This window comes from Musa acuminata, chromosome BXJ1-9 (assembly GCF_036884655.1).
Source record: "Musa acuminata AAA Group cultivar baxijiao chromosome BXJ1-9, Cavendish_Baxijiao_AAA, whole genome shotgun sequence".
Taxonomy (NCBI): domain Eukaryota; kingdom Viridiplantae; phylum Streptophyta; class Magnoliopsida; order Zingiberales; family Musaceae; genus Musa; species Musa acuminata.
The window spans coordinates 43,369,188-43,386,033 of record NC_088335.1 but is presented as its reverse complement, the minus strand read 5'-3'; the positions used below and the strand labels follow the sequence as shown (position 1 = coordinate 43,386,033).

The 16,846-nt window shown below is 41.9% G+C and overlaps 3 protein-coding genes across 3 annotated transcripts; 2 read left to right on the top strand and 1 right to left on the bottom strand.

Moving 5' to 3' along the window:
- Positions 1–8,435: 8,435 nt before the first annotated feature.
- Positions 8,436–9,371, top strand: LOC103998970 (fasciclin-like arabinogalactan protein 14). The gene has a single exon (XM_009420601.2). It carries the CDS (start codon positions 8,436–8,438, stop codon positions 9,324–9,326), a length of 891 nt encoding a protein of 296 aa, XP_009418876.2. The 3' UTR covers positions 9,327–9,371.
- Positions 9,372–9,633: 262 nt separating this feature from the next.
- On the bottom strand, positions 9,634–12,801 carry LOC135593642 ((DL)-glycerol-3-phosphatase 2-like). The gene is made up of 6 exons (XM_065083837.1): positions 12,642–12,801; positions 12,333–12,557; positions 10,651–10,711; positions 10,308–10,455; positions 10,103–10,179; positions 9,634–10,026 (listed from the first exon to the last, which is right to left on the bottom strand). The coding sequence occupies exons 1-6, from the start codon at positions 12,715–12,717 to the stop codon at positions 9,894–9,896; spliced, it is 720 nt and encodes a 239-aa protein (XP_064939909.1). The 5' UTR covers positions 12,718–12,801; the 3' UTR covers positions 9,634–9,893.
- A 1,448-nt stretch (positions 12,802–14,249) lies between these two features.
- LOC135593640 (4-coumarate--CoA ligase 3-like) lies at positions 14,250–16,607 on the top strand. Its single transcript, XM_065083836.1, has 4 exons — positions 14,250–15,333; positions 15,423–15,621; positions 15,825–16,038; positions 16,117–16,607. The coding sequence occupies exons 1-4, from the start codon at positions 14,341–14,343 to the stop codon at positions 16,340–16,342; spliced, it is 1,632 nt and encodes a 543-aa protein (XP_064939908.1). The 5' UTR covers positions 14,250–14,340; the 3' UTR covers positions 16,343–16,607.
- Positions 16,608–16,846: the final 239 nt, after the last annotated feature.

Below are 16,846 nucleotides of genomic sequence, written 5' to 3'. Positions count from 1 at the left end.
GTCCGACCCAAAGAAAGGTGGCTACTGCAGATAGCAAAACAGACAGTTCTCACCAACGGAGAAAGAAGATGCAGTAGGAGGGCAGAGATGGGGGAAGATAGTAACAGAGGTTTGGATTACCTTGTAGCTCCTTGGAGAGCTTCAAATGATGGGAGGAGAAGAGGGAGGGTAGCCTCCATTTAAGGACTCAGTGGAGGAGGGCAGAATGGCCAAGATAACATCTCTTACCACTCTCCAGTTAAACCCCAGGAGACTGGCTCACCATCTGAGAGCAGTCCTTTGAGACATATGGAGGGCAGCCCACAAGCTAAAATAATTGAATGGTGGAGAGGGAAAGGTTTGGAGGCACCCCCAGTGTTGAAGAGGCAACACAAGCCATGGACAGAAGGGAAGCAGCAGGGCCCAAGAGCAGAGACCCCCACCCCCCCCTCTCCCCCCAGCCCCAGGGCCATTCCCGAGGCTTTTGGCAACACTCTTCCATATGATCTGTGCTCAGAAATGGGAGGAGCAAGGGGAAGGGGGTGGTGCTGGTGCAGCACATGGAGGCACATGCACTCCCCTTTGCTCCCCCACAGCCACCACCAGAGGTCAGTTTCCCCTCCCATGTGCTCCATGGAGAGAGCCAAGACACCCAGGCCTCCATTAATGCCACCACATGAGTCCAACCAAATGCCCTTTGCCCAGTCAAAACCCCCAGTCTCTCCCCCCACACCCCCCCCCCCCCCCCACCCCCCCCTCTCAAAGCTGAGTCACCTCACAGGATATGGAGAGATGGATCTGCCTCCTCTGGCTAGATGCATTTGGAGGTAAACTGGCTTCACAAAACCCTCACCTTTCTTTGGCTTTGACAAGGCTGGCAACAGGTAGACGTAAAGAATGGAAATGAAGGTTACTTCTTGTTGATGCTTATGGTTATGGATTATTATGACTAATGATGCCTAAACAATGTTGTATTCCTCTTCTTTTCCCTTTTTTTTACTCTCATTGTTAGATGCTGATGAAGTTATCATGGACTATTCAGCAAAGCCAAGGCTTGAGGAAGGAAACCAACACGTCACTGTATCCATGCACAAGAAGACAATGATGATCTGTGCCCACGAGTGGCAAGAGTCAATGATTGATTGGAGAAGCCGAATAAGAACCTATCCTTTTCAGGTCCAGTCCAACTGAAAGCTCCACAGGTATGGAACCATCACAGGTGAGCTTGAAGCATTACAAAAAAATGCCTGCAAATTAACATTTTTATTGATATTACTCCACTCTCATGTGCCTTGCTCTTATAATAATTAATTACTGAAGGATACTTATATTCTGATATGATGCATTACAGTATAATATCAGGTCAGAACTTGTTGCTCATAAACCTCATGCTGCAATCTCTGTTTTGTACAGCTTGACTTTTTGTGAATCTCAGCTGCTGGGCATGGGCTTGGTATCAAATTTCTTCCTAGTAATAGGAAGTCATATGAATCATTCAAACCATGACAGCTAATCTATGATATTGCTTGCATGTTGCAACAATTCTTTATACATTTGACTTCCACCTGAGCATGGCATCCACAATCTTCTCAGTTAAAGTAATTAAAATCTCAAAAGTCAGCATTGATCGCAGGTAAATGACAAACACTATCCTGTTGTCCTCGATTTCAGATTACTTGTTCTTGATTCTACTGTTTGCAAGCCTAAGAATCTAATGGAATTCTTCCCACAGCATTGAAGCTTTCAGCTCCCCCCCCCTCCCTGTCCTTGTGTGCTCTACAATCATTGATCGAGTTTGGAGCTCAGCAAGAAGAGCACATGGGTTTCATTGAAGTGGTGTCCCAATTAGCCAAGCCTGCTTTGGATGTACATGGACAATGCTTCCACGTGCACATGCAGTGGTCACTGGCACATCTTGGAACAGGGAGTAGGTATCCACATCATCTTCTCCATCATTAATCCAGTGTGAGCAGGGAAGCAGGTGGTCATCTGCAGATGAAGTCCAGGATGAAGGCCACTACAATAACTCTTACTGGAAGACAATCAATCATGTATATAACTGACAAAATGCTTTAAAGAAGGGGACATGAAATTTTGCAAGGACATCCATGAGGTACAATCATGTAGCATACTTGATTTGTACACATGTACATGCCAAGATCATGCCCAATTCTATTCTCTCTTTCTCAGAGAGAAAAAAAAAAAAAAAGTTAAAATCATCTGCAGAACTCTAGTAACATTTTGAGGATGGTGGTAGTCAAGGCTTTTAATGACTTGATGTTGCATATGCAGACTGGTCATGTACTGCAACACATCCAGATTAGTGAATTCCATGAAGAATAAAATAACCAGTGGATGTCCCAATGCTCAATCTATGTAGCATGCATGCCAAAGTGGTACTTGTGGACTAAGGTAACTTAACTTCATAAGATATGCAGGGCCAAATTAGCACTCCATCATTGATTCCTTTTCCTCTCATTTCTGCTTAGTGATTAGGTAGAGGCAAAATGAGAAAGGCAGAGAGGAAAAGCCTATAGTTCTGAAGAAAGAGAGATTCTTTATAAAATACATCACTTACTCAAATATTAAGCATATAGTACTACTAGCACAGTATCTCAACCCCTTAAAAAAAAAGCAACTGAGATGAAATAAATATTTTTATAGAACTTTTTAAAAATATTTATAAGAGCTTGAACTTTATCAGTAGGCTTTGTTATTCTGAATTTGGTTCTCTAGACAACTAGATAACACATTTATTTATAGATGTAGGATGACATTTTAAACTAAGATTAAAAAAATCCAGGAAAGGATAAAAAGAAGAATGGATTGCATCTTATTTACTCTACTTGAACTTAGAAGAAGGATCTTCACAAGAGTAAAGAAAGATCCACACAGGTCTCTTTCAGAAACCAGACTATTGGTTGAGCCCATCCAAGAGTCCACCAATGTTTGTTTGTTGTGAATGTTTTAATAGATAGGATTTGGATGGACTTTTTTTTTAGGGTGCACCATGTTTTTAATTGTTGTGGATAATTTATCATCCATGCATACTCACCACACTCCATTGTGCTGTTCTTCCAATGAAGACAAAGGAAAGTAAGCAAGAGGTGACCATGGGTGTAGGCTTTCTTATATGTGGGGCATGGTAATATTGAACACCTGAAAAATAACAAAAGAAATTTGATACAATATATCATTTCTATTATTATTGTTGTTGTTGTTGTTGTTATTATTGTTTACAGTAAATACCTAATACATGAGTCTTTAATTAACAAGAATCAATATACATAATCTTTTCTCTACAAAGAATAGGGACATCCTTTTGTATCGGAGTGTTTAGAAAATTATCCTAAATAATCTATAAATTCTCAATTATTTTTGTGTTTCTTATATAATTTTGATTTGTGTACTTCGACAAAGTATGGTTTAATTTGCTCATATAGTCAAGGTGTTTAACGTATGGACACTTTTTTATTCTTGTTTTCTATTTTTTTGATATTTTTTAGTGTTTGTCTAGGTAAATTGTATGAGGTAAAAAGTACTATTGCTCCATTTTACTTTGTTGAAAATATTTTTTTAATTTTTAATGGTAAAAAAATATTTCTAATTGTGAGGCATTGAAAATAGTCAAAACAACATTATTCTCGTATATCATAGGTTAATTTTTAGTTAATGATCTTATGATGAGAAGCATCAACTATCTCAACTCTAGAGGTCCTTAGGTGACACATGAGACTTTAATTATATATTTGATGGGTGGTATATATATCTTTAATGTATTCATTTTCTATTCAACAAAAGTGCTAGGAATATTGGGCTTGCATAAGCTTTGAAGAGTCTTATTGTGTGCAATTGTTCGTCTATTTTAAATAGCCTTTTGTATCTTATAAGGGTCAATTATTTTGTGTTGCTTGTTGTCACATCCCGAATTTATAAAAAGAATAATAAATCAGTAATTTATTATCCATAATTTACATAATAAACTTTCTCCTTTTCTTTTTATTGTCTTTGAATTCAAATTATTGTCTTTACAGTAGTAGATATTCTATTAGTTAGAAAAATGACATCTTCTTCACAGGGTCACAAGTCTCTTCCACCCAAGCTTCAGATCTATTACACAATAGTCGATTACTCTGAAAATAAATATAAAATAAAAATACATTAGCAACCACACATGCTGGTAGGAACATCAGAAAAGTCATAAAAATAATCTTCAATATTCGTGAAATATAAATAAATATCAATAATTCAATATGAAAATATATCTATTCATAATAAAACTTATGCATCAGAAAAATGATGATAATTTCTTGCATAATAAACAAAATGATGCATCAGCCACATACAACACATACATAATAACAAAGGCGTACATCACCCAATAGTGCGCTCTCCCAATAGCGGATGGAGGAACCGTCTAACCATCACGTCTGATGGCTCGCTAATTCCCGAAGGGAATCGCCATACCTGCCCTCGGCAGGGATACATAAACATCCATGATCATTCATTTACACTCATTCAATCACTCATGCATACATCAAGAAATCAATATGATTAAATATTATGAGAGACTATACTTGATGTAAATCTACTAAACTATGTTCATTGGTGGCTCCGCACTATGATGGGCCCGTAGCTCCTTTCACATGTTGCACTCCCAATGTGAACTACTACTCTAGTCACATCTACTACATGATACTTATCATATCAATATCATAAACATAGAAAACCAATAATCATTTTCAAATAACATCTTTAGATAAAACCTTTAAATTCATCATATCATAAAAATATTAAATATCAATATCTCAATAGTCCTCAATCAATCAAAACCCTACTTGGAATAGCTCAATTGACTTAAACCAAACTCAATTCGATTATGATCTAACGGAACCAATACCAAATCCTTATGGAACCAGTCTGGAATCACCCTAAACCGGTCTAATTTAGATTTGATTGATCTCGATTAGGTCAAATAGGTTTGAACCAGTCAAGTTAGTTTGGAATCACCCTAAATCAACTTTAACCGATCAAACCTGTTTGATTTCATCAATTAATGAGCTCAAACCAATAGAGAAGGAGATTGGACTATGTCGTACAGTACTAACCCAAACCGAACCAACCCACCTGAGTCTTGGGCGGGTCATATACATTGCATATACATGTTCCAAATACTAGGTTGAGTTGAGGTACGACGAGCTATATAAAAGGAGCGATGATATGTCTAATATCAATCGCGTAGCTGGGCAGGCTTAACTTCATGGACTAGGCTAAGCCTCACTTATAAGGCTGGGCCTTACCATTGAACTAAGCCATGCTTAGCTCGCGAATTGATCATAGACACATGAGTTAGGGTCGTATCTGACCACCTAGACTGAGTTGTACCTAACCACATAAGCTGGCCCATGCTTAGCCACATGGTTGAGTCGTACCTTACCATATGAGTTGGGCTATACATGGCCACATAGACTGGATTATATCTAGCCACATGAGCTGGTCCATGCCTAACCACATGGTTGGGTCGTACCTTACCGCATGGGCTGGGTCATACATGGCCATATGGATTAGATCGTACCTAGCCACATGGGTTGGGTCATGCCTGACCACATGAGCTAGGTTGTACTTAGTCACATAAGCTAGGTTGTACATGATCACATAGTCTAAGTCGATTCGATCTGATCGATCAACTTGACTCAAGTCAGACCCCTCCTCTTATCAAATTAGATTTTAATATTTAAAATTATTAAAGAATTATTCAAATACATTAATTAAATCTTTAAATTCATGATCTAAAATTTAAAACTAATTACATTACAAAAATTCACACATAATTCTTGAAATATAGATATAACTAATTAAATAAATTAGAACTATTATACTAAATAAGAATTTTAATAATTAAATCAATATTAAAATTCACTTAAGCTTAAAAGATCGATACAAATCAAATAATCAGTTTAACATCACAAATCAATTATTATTATTCAAAAACATGAAATTTCGAAATTAAAACATCATTATTCATTATAAAATTATAACAATCTCAATGTCAAGATTTCAAAACACAAATCAAACCTAATTAAAAAGAAAGGATCCTACCTCTTTTCGATTATCCCTTCATATCATCTCCCTAGAAAGTCATCTCCTCAATCCTTCTATTGTTAGGCCTAGTAGAAAATGAGGGATGAATAGTCCCTTTATATAGGAGAAGATGAGATCTCCCCGAAAGGTAAGTAATAATTTAATTTTTATTTTTAATTTATTTTACATTTGCTTTCACATACAAAAAAGTAATATAATATTTATTTCTTATAGTTCACACACAAAAATGGAATGTAAACTATTTACTTCCTAAATATCAAATCACTCATTAGGAAATAAATCAATTAATAATTTAATTGATTAGTAGAATTCCTAACTTATCCATATGATTTAGGAAACCAAATCTAATCATTTCCTTAACTATAATACACAAATATAGAAGTTAATAATAAAGTAATATATCATTTATAGTAATTAATTTATGTTAAGGGAAAAATTATCGATGATTACACTTGTGATCCATATTATCTTACTCATTTGTGTGTGGTGATGATATGTTATCCGTATGTTCGTCATTCTAATATTTATTTTTATTTTTATAATTTTTTTTGAACTATATGAAGTTAAGGTCTATATTTACCCTTGCTTATGAATATCGCATGAGTACTGTATATCTTAAGTAATCCAATATGATAAAATATTAACAGATTAGGTAACTTGGATACTTTAACACCAGAATAATCTTTTGAGAGCATGTTGTACACATGCTATCATACTACTTATACAAACTTGCTAAGTATATCTTAAGTATTTTACTACAATACCAATACTCATCTTCTTATTTTAAATATAGGTTGAGGATCTATATGCAAATAATCCTACTTTTATGGATCATATTATAAATATAAAATAATGAAGAATATAATTGGACCATTATATTATAAATGAAAGGAAATTTTGGGATTCTTTATAAATTGGTTAACCAAAAATATATAGGGCAAATTTCTTTAAAAAAAGCCCCAACTTTTTATTGTTTTCATAAAGCATCCTTTATTTTTTAAACGATGAGATTATCCTTGGCCTTTGCCCTGTTAATCATTGTTGTTACCCCATTGCCTCTACTGCCAAAATCATACCCTCGTCCATCGCCTCTATCCTTGCCCTTGTTCGTTGCTCTCTGGTGCACCCTCGCCCTTGTCCGTCGCTATTGTCGCTAATGCTTTTGTTTGTCACCTTTATCTCCACCACAGGTCATGTCACTGTTGTCACTTCTCTCCTCACTTCCACCTCGAATGCCTCTCGCAATGCCAACTTCAAGGTGGGCGTCCTTGGCCTTCTCCTCTGCCTCTTGGATTCTAGGCCTTTAGCATTGAAGGAGCACACCCCTCCTCGCTTTTGCCCAATGCTCCCCTCGTTCCTCGCTCTCCACTACTTCTGCTCACTTACTTCCACCTGTCACACTGAGATGAGATGGAAACGACAAAAATGATATAGGCTATGGTAGAGATAGAGGGGAGGAGAGAGAAAAAATCTCATGTGGTAGAAGTGGAAGTAAGAGATAAAAGCAATAGATGAAAGACAGGCGAAAGTCATGGAGAGTAAGGGGCGAAAGCTAGTTGATGAGGACAACCATGAGGACTCCACAAGGATTGTGAAGACAATGACGAAATGACGAGCATGACAACAAGCCTCATGGGGCTAGTGAGGACGACGACAAGGCCTTTATAGGTAACGTAATAGTGATAAAGATGATGACTAGGAAATATGATGGAAGTGACATGGCCTCGCGATGAGATAGAGGTGGGAGACGATCATGATGGGGCTGAGGCTAAATGTAATTTTATCTTTCAAAAAACAATGAGTGTTTCTTGGGAATCAAGTAAAACGGGATGATTTATGAAAAAAATAAAAAAAATTAAAATTTTTTTTGGATAACTTGTTCAAATATATAAGTAAATGTCCTGTAATCTTTTTTATTAAAAATTAGACTCAACTAGGCTGATGTAACTTTATACATAAAATTCACAAATAATAATTTAGTTTTTGGTGATGAAACTACTGGGTAATATTACAAACCTTGATGAGAACTGAGACCAAAGTCATATACCTTGTTATTTACTGCCAAATTTAAGTTTGGTTTAGTGGCTGAAAGAAAGATGATTTCTTGATCACTCAACATTTAGCAAACCTATTGTTATCCGTTTGTGGATCCAAATGTACCAAAAATGGCTACTGGGAAAAGATCAAACTTGCTCTTCTTGGACAGAGAATATGGAGAAAGGTCAACCACTTATCCTCCTAAATCCAAGTCAACCAGGGATGGATACATCCATTATATAGACCTAGGAAACTTCTCTACTTACATCACCCCTCTCCTCCTCTTTTCCGTCCTAGCTTAAGAAGACCTCGCAAACATGACTTTGAGACCACCCACTCTCTTGTTCCTCCCCTTCCTTCTCTTCCCCTTGGCAGCTTCCCACAACATCACCAGGATCCTCGCCCAGTTCGACGACTTCTCCACCTTCAACAGCCTCCTCACTCAAACCCAGCTGGTCTCTGACATCAACAGCCGCCGCACCATCACCGTCCTCGCCGTCGACAACGGTGCGGCCTCGTCCGTCTCCAGCCGCCCCACCGACGAACTCAAGAAGATCCTTTCGGTGCACGTCGTACTTGACTACTACGACGACGCGAAGCTCCACAAACTCCCCAACCACACCGCCATTCTGACCACGCTCTTCCAGGCCACCGGCCTCGCCTCCGGCCGGAACGGGTTCCTCAACGTGACCAACATGGGCAACGGGCAGATTGCCTTCGGCTCCGCCGTGCCGGGCTCGTCCCTGGTCGCTAACTTCGTCAAGGTCGTGGCGACGCGGCCCTACAACATCTCGGTCATCCAGATCAGCAGCGTCATCGTCCCGCCCAGCATCAGCGGTGGGGCCAGCAACCACAGCACATCGCCGACGGCAGCGCCAGTCGCGGCACCTGCGCCGGCGAATGCAACACTGACACCGACGCTGGCCCCTTCCAAAGACGCCCCATCACCAACTCCCGACGCAGCGTCTCCGAGTGACGTGTCGAACGGGCCCTCACCGGCGGACGCACCGGCAGACGCACCGGCTTCAGACACTCCTGTGGCGTCACCGCCGGGCCCAATGAGCCCGGACGGATCACCGGCCGGAGCTCCGTCGAACGACGCCGACGCTCCGGCAGGTGAATCTTCAGCCGCCGAGCGTGTGGTTGCTGGTGCTGGAGTTGCTATTACCATGGCTTTCGCCATGTTAGGTTCTCTCCAAATGAGTTAAGAGAGAGCGACAGAGACCTTTAGTGTTACGTACGTACATGACCAAGCATGCATCTTTATTGCATGGTTTTGCATGGTCATGAGATAGTATGAGTATAACACCAAGTATGGTCACAAAGTAAAGGTCCTTGGTGTGTAATTGTATGTCTCTCTGCACTTAAAGCAGACCTGCAATGTATGCATAACTCGAGCGTTTTTGACACACATGTTTTGATATTGTATGCTCTCTCTCTCTCTAGTTGTTTTGTAAGACAGATTTCACAGCCAGCTACAGAAGAACATGAAATCCAACAACCATCAAACACTACTTCAATCTAAAAGCATTCCATCTTATTCAGGTATCAAATTGGCCTGTCAATTATTCCAGCTTACTAAGCATACATAACTTGGTTAGACAGAGATGAATAATATGTTTGGCTTTCGGCCAAATTTCCAGAAGTAAATGTGTGCAAATTCACCTAAGGTAAAGCACAATTATCTTGCAGAAAAGAATTAGAAGTTTGTGACCTCCTGAAGACGATTGGATGCAACTAAGAGAGAATTGCTTGCATGTAGCAGGCACAGCAAATTATTCATTGCTCGGCTCGAACGCTGGCAGGCCCCATTCTTTTGGCTTGAAATCCATTAGGGAACCAAGAACCTGGTCTGCTTCTTTCTGATGCGAAGCATCCAAACAAGGATCTGGGACCATAATCACATTCCTGCATGAAGCATTCAATAGAAGGAAATGAGAAAACGATTTGTGACTGGATGGGGATGTGTATCTCAATCACTTACATCCCGGCATTTTTAGCTGCTGCTACTCCTGATGGTGCATCTTCAAAAACTAAAATCTTGCTTAGGTCCACGCTACCCTATTTAATAGGCAATATCCAATGAGCATAAATTGGAAACCATGTAAGAGATGATCATGATCCATTTCTCACAACTTAAAGAGTAAAACCGCATATATCTATTCACAGAACAAATTGATCAATGGCACCTCGAATCTTTTTGCAGCAGCAAGAAATACTTCAGGAGAAGGTTTGCCTTTTGTCACTTCTGGATCATCACCCATGACCACATGGTGCATCATAGCAATTATCTCACCATGATTTTGCGTCTTCAGAGCAAAGTGCCGCTTATGAGATCTGTCGAAAATTGTTAATTATTGGAAATAATGTCCCATTTGGGCTCATGGGCAGGCCACATTTTAGGAAAAGGAACACTAGCAAATAGGATTTTAAGATAAAAATTATTCCCAGAAGTAAGCAGATCTTCAAGGATCAAAACACAAAACGTCTCATCCAAACTAGTAACGAAGTGAGTATGACAAAATAACTTACCCTGTTGCAATACACATAGGTATCCCCTTAGCATGGAGATGACTGACAAGTCTCTTGACACCTGTTTGAGAATAATTTATGCAACTAAAACTCAGCAACATGATAGAAGAAAAGTTTCTGATACCTAAGGAAAAAAATAAAATATCTTAAGCACTAAAAGATTGTTTTTGTTTGTGGTGGATCTACCTCTGCCTATAGAAATGCATCTTTGCCATGCAAGTATGTAGGGAAATCAATACTCATCCAAAACTAAAGTTCAACACACATAAATCAAATGTTAACAGATATCCTTTGGCAATTCAATTTCAATATCTATCTTATGAGGCACTCTTGAGTGCCTGAGAAAGCAAGAAACTTCTGTTTGAACTTGGAGAGTCATTCTTCTAAGAGCACTGCAACCACTTGGTAAAGTAGACAATGATATCATTCCTGATATCTGAAAATGGACTTAATTATTTTTCATATTATGGAATATCCAGATAGCTATGCCTATACTTAACCTTACAAAACAGTTGCTGAGCACTTTAGTTGTGCAACCAAAATAAAGCAAGCATTTCCACATACACTCAACTCCAAAACTGAACATCACCTATCCTACTGTGTAAATGCCTTACCATATGAGGTTATGCAGGAATTTTCCTAGAGTGCCAACTCATAAAATGGAGTAAAATGTATAAGTTGTCAAACTATTAAATAGTTTATGACCAGCAAGCTTCAAGTGGAATCATTTAGCTATTCATTGACCACCAATGTTCTGAAACAACAAAGTTACCATCTAATGACCGGTGCTTATTCTGAGAGCTAAGAGCTAGATCCAGGTAGGGTCTCTTTCTAATGTGTTATTTTCTCCATTTGCTGAGTCAATTGGTTTGACACAAAAGCATAAGACAACCTATGTAATCTCAAGGTCTGAGCATTTATCCAATGCTTAACATCGCATTGGTTTATTCCTGCCCCACAGAGACCCTGATCTCTTCATTGACCGTTCTATAGTAGGAAGACAAGATCACAAGGGTGTCACTAGTTCCATACCTAATCTCGCAGAACAGTACAACACCAATAGATCCTTCTACTTCTTTAACAAAGGGTAAAAGGTGCTTTGGATGTAAGCGGTCTACCAGCCACCTAAAGCACATGAACTTCGTTTGACTCATAGTTTCCTACATTCCAAGGATGTCTTTATATATGATTTGATCATCCATCACACTACTCCCAAGTCCTCTTTTTCAACTACATCATCCAATCTATCATTCCTTGAGAGTGCTAAAATGGAACTACCAACTATGTTTTGGCATATTCAAGGATCTTCAAATTGTCTATGTTGGCGCCTTCACTCAATTTTGGTCAAGAACAATTACTATCGAATGCTGAAACTTCAAGCAAGAAATTTCCACAAGATCCAGCATGCATTCATGAAACCAATGTATAGCTACTGAACCATCCATTCAGGCAAAAGATAAAGCAGAATAACAACCTCCAAAAGTTCTTCACAGAAGTTCACAAGCATTATACCGAACACCTGGACTGCAAATAGTTATGCACTTGCGCACTCAGAAATCAAAACAAAAAGCATCTCTTTTTTTGCCTTTTCTAACACGTCAATCATCTAATACGTCATGAATTCAAAAGATCAAGAAAAGAGAAAGGCAAAATACGGCCACGAACGTAGATCATCGACTCACCGGGCAACTGCTGGCACGTGGGAAAGAGGTCCTGCAGCATCCCTTCCCGCTCCTCGAGGAAGGCCTCGGGCGTGAGGAGGCCATCGAGGCCGGACTCGCGGACGAAGATTCGGGCGGACTCAATGGCCTTCTTCCCCATCATCTGGGCCTTGAGAGACCAGTCGAATGTCTTCCCAAACCTCGCCAGGATCTTCTCCTGCACCAACGTGTAGAACGGTTCCGTGTCTACGCATCGAAAAGCGATCGCACGTCAACGACACCAACAAGAGGATCACAGAGGGGGAGAGGGGGAACACATCGATAGCATACCGAGGAGGAGGCCGTCCATGTCAAAGATAACGTGGGTGATGGGGGCTCGAACGCGGGGGAGGAACGGGGTCGCCATGAACAGATCTGCGCCGGAGCGGCCGCCAACGGTGTCGGTGTAGAGCAGACTGGTCTCCCTCTCTTCCTTTTGTTATCGGATTCGGATGCTCCTCCTCCTCAAGTACTGGACACCCACACCGCCCCCAAATCCAGGATCCGCACACGAAACCTTTTCCTCACTATTCGTGTTTATTTTATTTTTCGTTCTACCCAGATTCATACCTTCACCTACGTAAAGAGAAAAAGAAACCGTCATAGCAGAGAGATGGGGTGCTTTTTTGGGTAAGTTAAGCAAGTACGATAATGTTTACACATTTAGAGTAACCAAGATTTAATATATAAATATGTATATATAACATTCAAATGTGTTCAACGGTATGAATACATAATAGAGAAATACTTTTGTATATATATATATATATATATATATATATTGCCTGATCCACTCTCACCCCTACATATGATCCCAAAAATGAAAAGAGGAGTCCAATGCATCTTCTTCTGATGGCCTCATATCTAATGCCTATCATCTGATTTCATGCATCATTGACATAGAAGAACCCTTGTCAAGGTGGTAGTTGCTGTTGGTTGACACATAGTTTTCTTGGTGACTTTAAGGAGGATCAACCAATGTAACTCATCATCATAGGTCAAAAGTTTCACAATACAAAGTGGAAGAAGAATGATCCAAAATAGTGGTTCATCTTCTTCCACCTTTCTTTTTCTTTTCCTTTTTATATTATCCCACTTTTGTTCTAGTAAGCAACATTGTTGATTGTGTTCCTGGACTTGTAGACCTTGATCAATGTGGTTGGTAAGCAAAAAGAATTTAAGTCAAATGAGTTCTAAATAATATATTAGTTGCTGTTCAACTTAGTATTTAAATCAAATAAAGATGTCATACAACTGCAATTCCAATATAATTAGATACGGAAAATATCATCTATAATGTTGGAAGCTAATAACGAGAGAGAAATAGATGCATGTTTGCCTCGCATGCATCACGTCATGGATTTTGCTATTATTTTGGTTGTTTGAGACCAAATACCGAAGCTAAGATTTATTATAAGATAAATATGCTTAAGTTGGCATATTATCCAACACAAGGTTGGTGAGATCGCACCAATTCCTACGTCAACATCTCCATCACCCGCCAATCGCATCTTCCGCCATCGATTCCGATCTGACGGTCCTGATTTCTCCTCTCCATGGTGTGAGTCGGTCACGCCACGCCGACGTCATGCCCACCCACCTCCCACCCATCCGGTTCGGGGTAGGTGAGATCGGGTCCAAGCCGGTCCGGTTCGCGTCTCCATGGACGGCTGCGATCGTGATGTGGTTGGTAAAAACGCTTGCGAAAGGAGATCTTGGCCGCTGGTTTACCGTCTGCGTTCAACAATTGCTTGCCGCAATCCCGCGCTCGGACGTGTCTCACCAAACCCACATCAGCATTTGTCTTCCTGTTTACCCAATAGGAATTTTGTTAATGCCAAGTGTCCTCACCAACTCCCCGATGCGCTTCGCCGGTATATTATCTTGCGTGCCTCCTCCCACCATCTCCTTCTTCAGGGAAGAGAGCGCAGCCAGATTACTCTTCTTTTTGTTTTCTACTGTCAGCAGAGCAGCTGCCTTGGTTATCGCCATGGGTTCGTACTCGATGCCGGAGAAGACCATCTTCAGGTCGAAGCTGCCGGACATCGAGATCGACAACAGCCGGTCGCTCCATGATTACTGCTTCGAGCATCTGGCCGACTTCGCCGACCGCCCATGCATCATCGACGGCGCCAGCGGCTCTGTCATGAGCTACGCTGAAGTCGACGTCGCCGCCCGCCGCGCAGCCGCCGGCCTCCACGGCCTCGGCGTTGGGGAGGGCCAGGTTATCATGATCCTCCTGCAAAACTCCCCTGAGTTCGTCATTGCCTTCCTGGCTGCCTCGCACCGCGGAGCCGTCGCCACCACCGCCAACCCCTTCTACACCCCGGCGGAAATCCACAAGCAGGCCGCCGCCTCCGGCGCTCGCGTCATCTTCACGGAGTCTTGCTACGTCGACAAGGTCCGGGAGTTCGCGCGGGAGTGCGGCGTCACCGTCGTGTGCGTCGACCACCCGCCGGAGGGCTGCCGCGCCTTCTCGGAGCTCCTGGCCGCCGACGAGCGCAACCTCGCCGAGGTCGAGATCAACCCCGACGACGTGGTGGCACTGCCGTACTCTTCAGGGACGACCGGGCTGCCCAAGGGCGTCATGCTGACCCACCGGAGCCTGATCACCAGCGTGGCCCAGCAGGTGGACGGCGACAACCCCAACCTCTACTTCCACCAGGAGGACGTGCTGCTCTGCGTGTTGCCGCTCTTCCACATCTACTCCCTCAACTCGGTGCTGCTTTGCGGGCTTCGGGCAGGCGCCGCCATCCTGATGATGAAGCGGTTCGAGATCTCAGCCATGCTGGAGCTGGTGCAGCGGTACCGGGTGACGGTGGCGCCGTTCGTGCCACCGATCGTGCTGGAGTTCGTGAAGAGCCCGCTGGTGGACTGCTACGATCTGTCGTCGATAAGGACGGTGATGTCAGGTGCGGCGCCCATGGGGAAGGAGCTGGAGGACAAGTTCATGGCGAAGCTCCCCAACGCCAAGCTCGGCCAGGTGAGACACACAACACTACAACACAACGTAAATGTTCGATCCACCACCTCACGCGAACGACTCAAAACGATCCAATCTCTATTTCTCAGGGCTACGGGATGACGGAAGCAGGGCCGGTGCTCTCGATGTGCCTGGCGTTTGCCAAGGAGCCCTTCCCGATGAAGTCCGGCACGTGCGGCACCGTTGTGAGGAACGCCGAGCTCAAGATCGTCGAACCCGACACCGGCGCCTCCCTCGGCCGCAACCACCGGGGCGAGATCTGCATCCGAGGAGCCCAAATCATGAAAGGTCCGTCTCCTCCTTGTTCCATTCCGTTGACCAACACACACAAGCCTTTGACCAAATCAAAATAGTATTCCCGTACACGTTCACACCAACCAAACGGATAGCACACATCCCCTTGTCTGTCAACAAGTAGAGAGAGAGTGTATGTGTTCAAAGTGGTTCGAACACACGTTGACCTGCTGGCTGCTGCTGCTGTCATCGTACAGGATACCTCAATGACCCAGAAGCAACCAAGAACACCATAGACGAGGAAGGCTGGCTGCACACAGGCGACATCGGCTTCGTGGACGACGACGACGAGATCTTCATCGTCGACAGGCTGAAGGAGATAATCAAGTACAAAGGATTCCAAGTTGCTCCAGCCGAGCTCGAGGCCCTGCTCATCACCCACCTTGACGTCGCGGACGCTGCCGTCGTCCCGTAAGTACCTCCAACCCTGCTCAACCCCTTCACGTAGCTTCTTCTATGGATACTGATGCAGCAAATTCGTCTTTCCAGGATGAAGGATGAGGTGGCCGGAGAGGTCCCCGTCGCCTTCGTCGTCCGTGCCCATGGATCTCAGATCACGGAGGAGGAGATCAAGCAGTTCGTCTCGAGACAGGTGGTGTTCTACAAGAGGATCAACAGGGTATTCTTCACGGAGGCGATTCCCAAGGCGCCATCGGGAAAGATACTGAGGAAGGATCTCAGGGCGAAGCTAACGAGTGAGTTCGCGTCCGCTTGATCTCCATCCCACGGTCCGTATATATCTTCTTTTTCTTCCTGAAATGCCCCGGGCGAGCGACCGGGAGTGCTTTTATGGGTGGCCGCTTGCGAAGGGGTATTTTGGTCTCCCGAAGAAGCTATAAAAGGTGTATATTTGGTATATTAAGCTTGTAATGTTGTTATACGACATGGGATGTATTTGTTGGAATGGAACGTATGATTGCAGCTTATTATTAAAGTGGTATTTAATACAGATACACTTGCATATACAAGATTAACTTTTATATTTGCTCTATAATTTGAGTTCGGAATATGTGTATTTATTAAATTCTTGTAAAATCTTTAAAATTAGGTACGTATTTTTTATAACTAATAAATCTTGTAACTTCTTTGTTGGACTATATACGCTAACGGTAAAAACTAAACTCTATTTACCTCAACCATTAATTTTTTTTTTGTTTTTTCTAGTGATACAAGAAAGTTTTAGGTGATAGATGAGATAAATTATGTTATAAGAATGTTA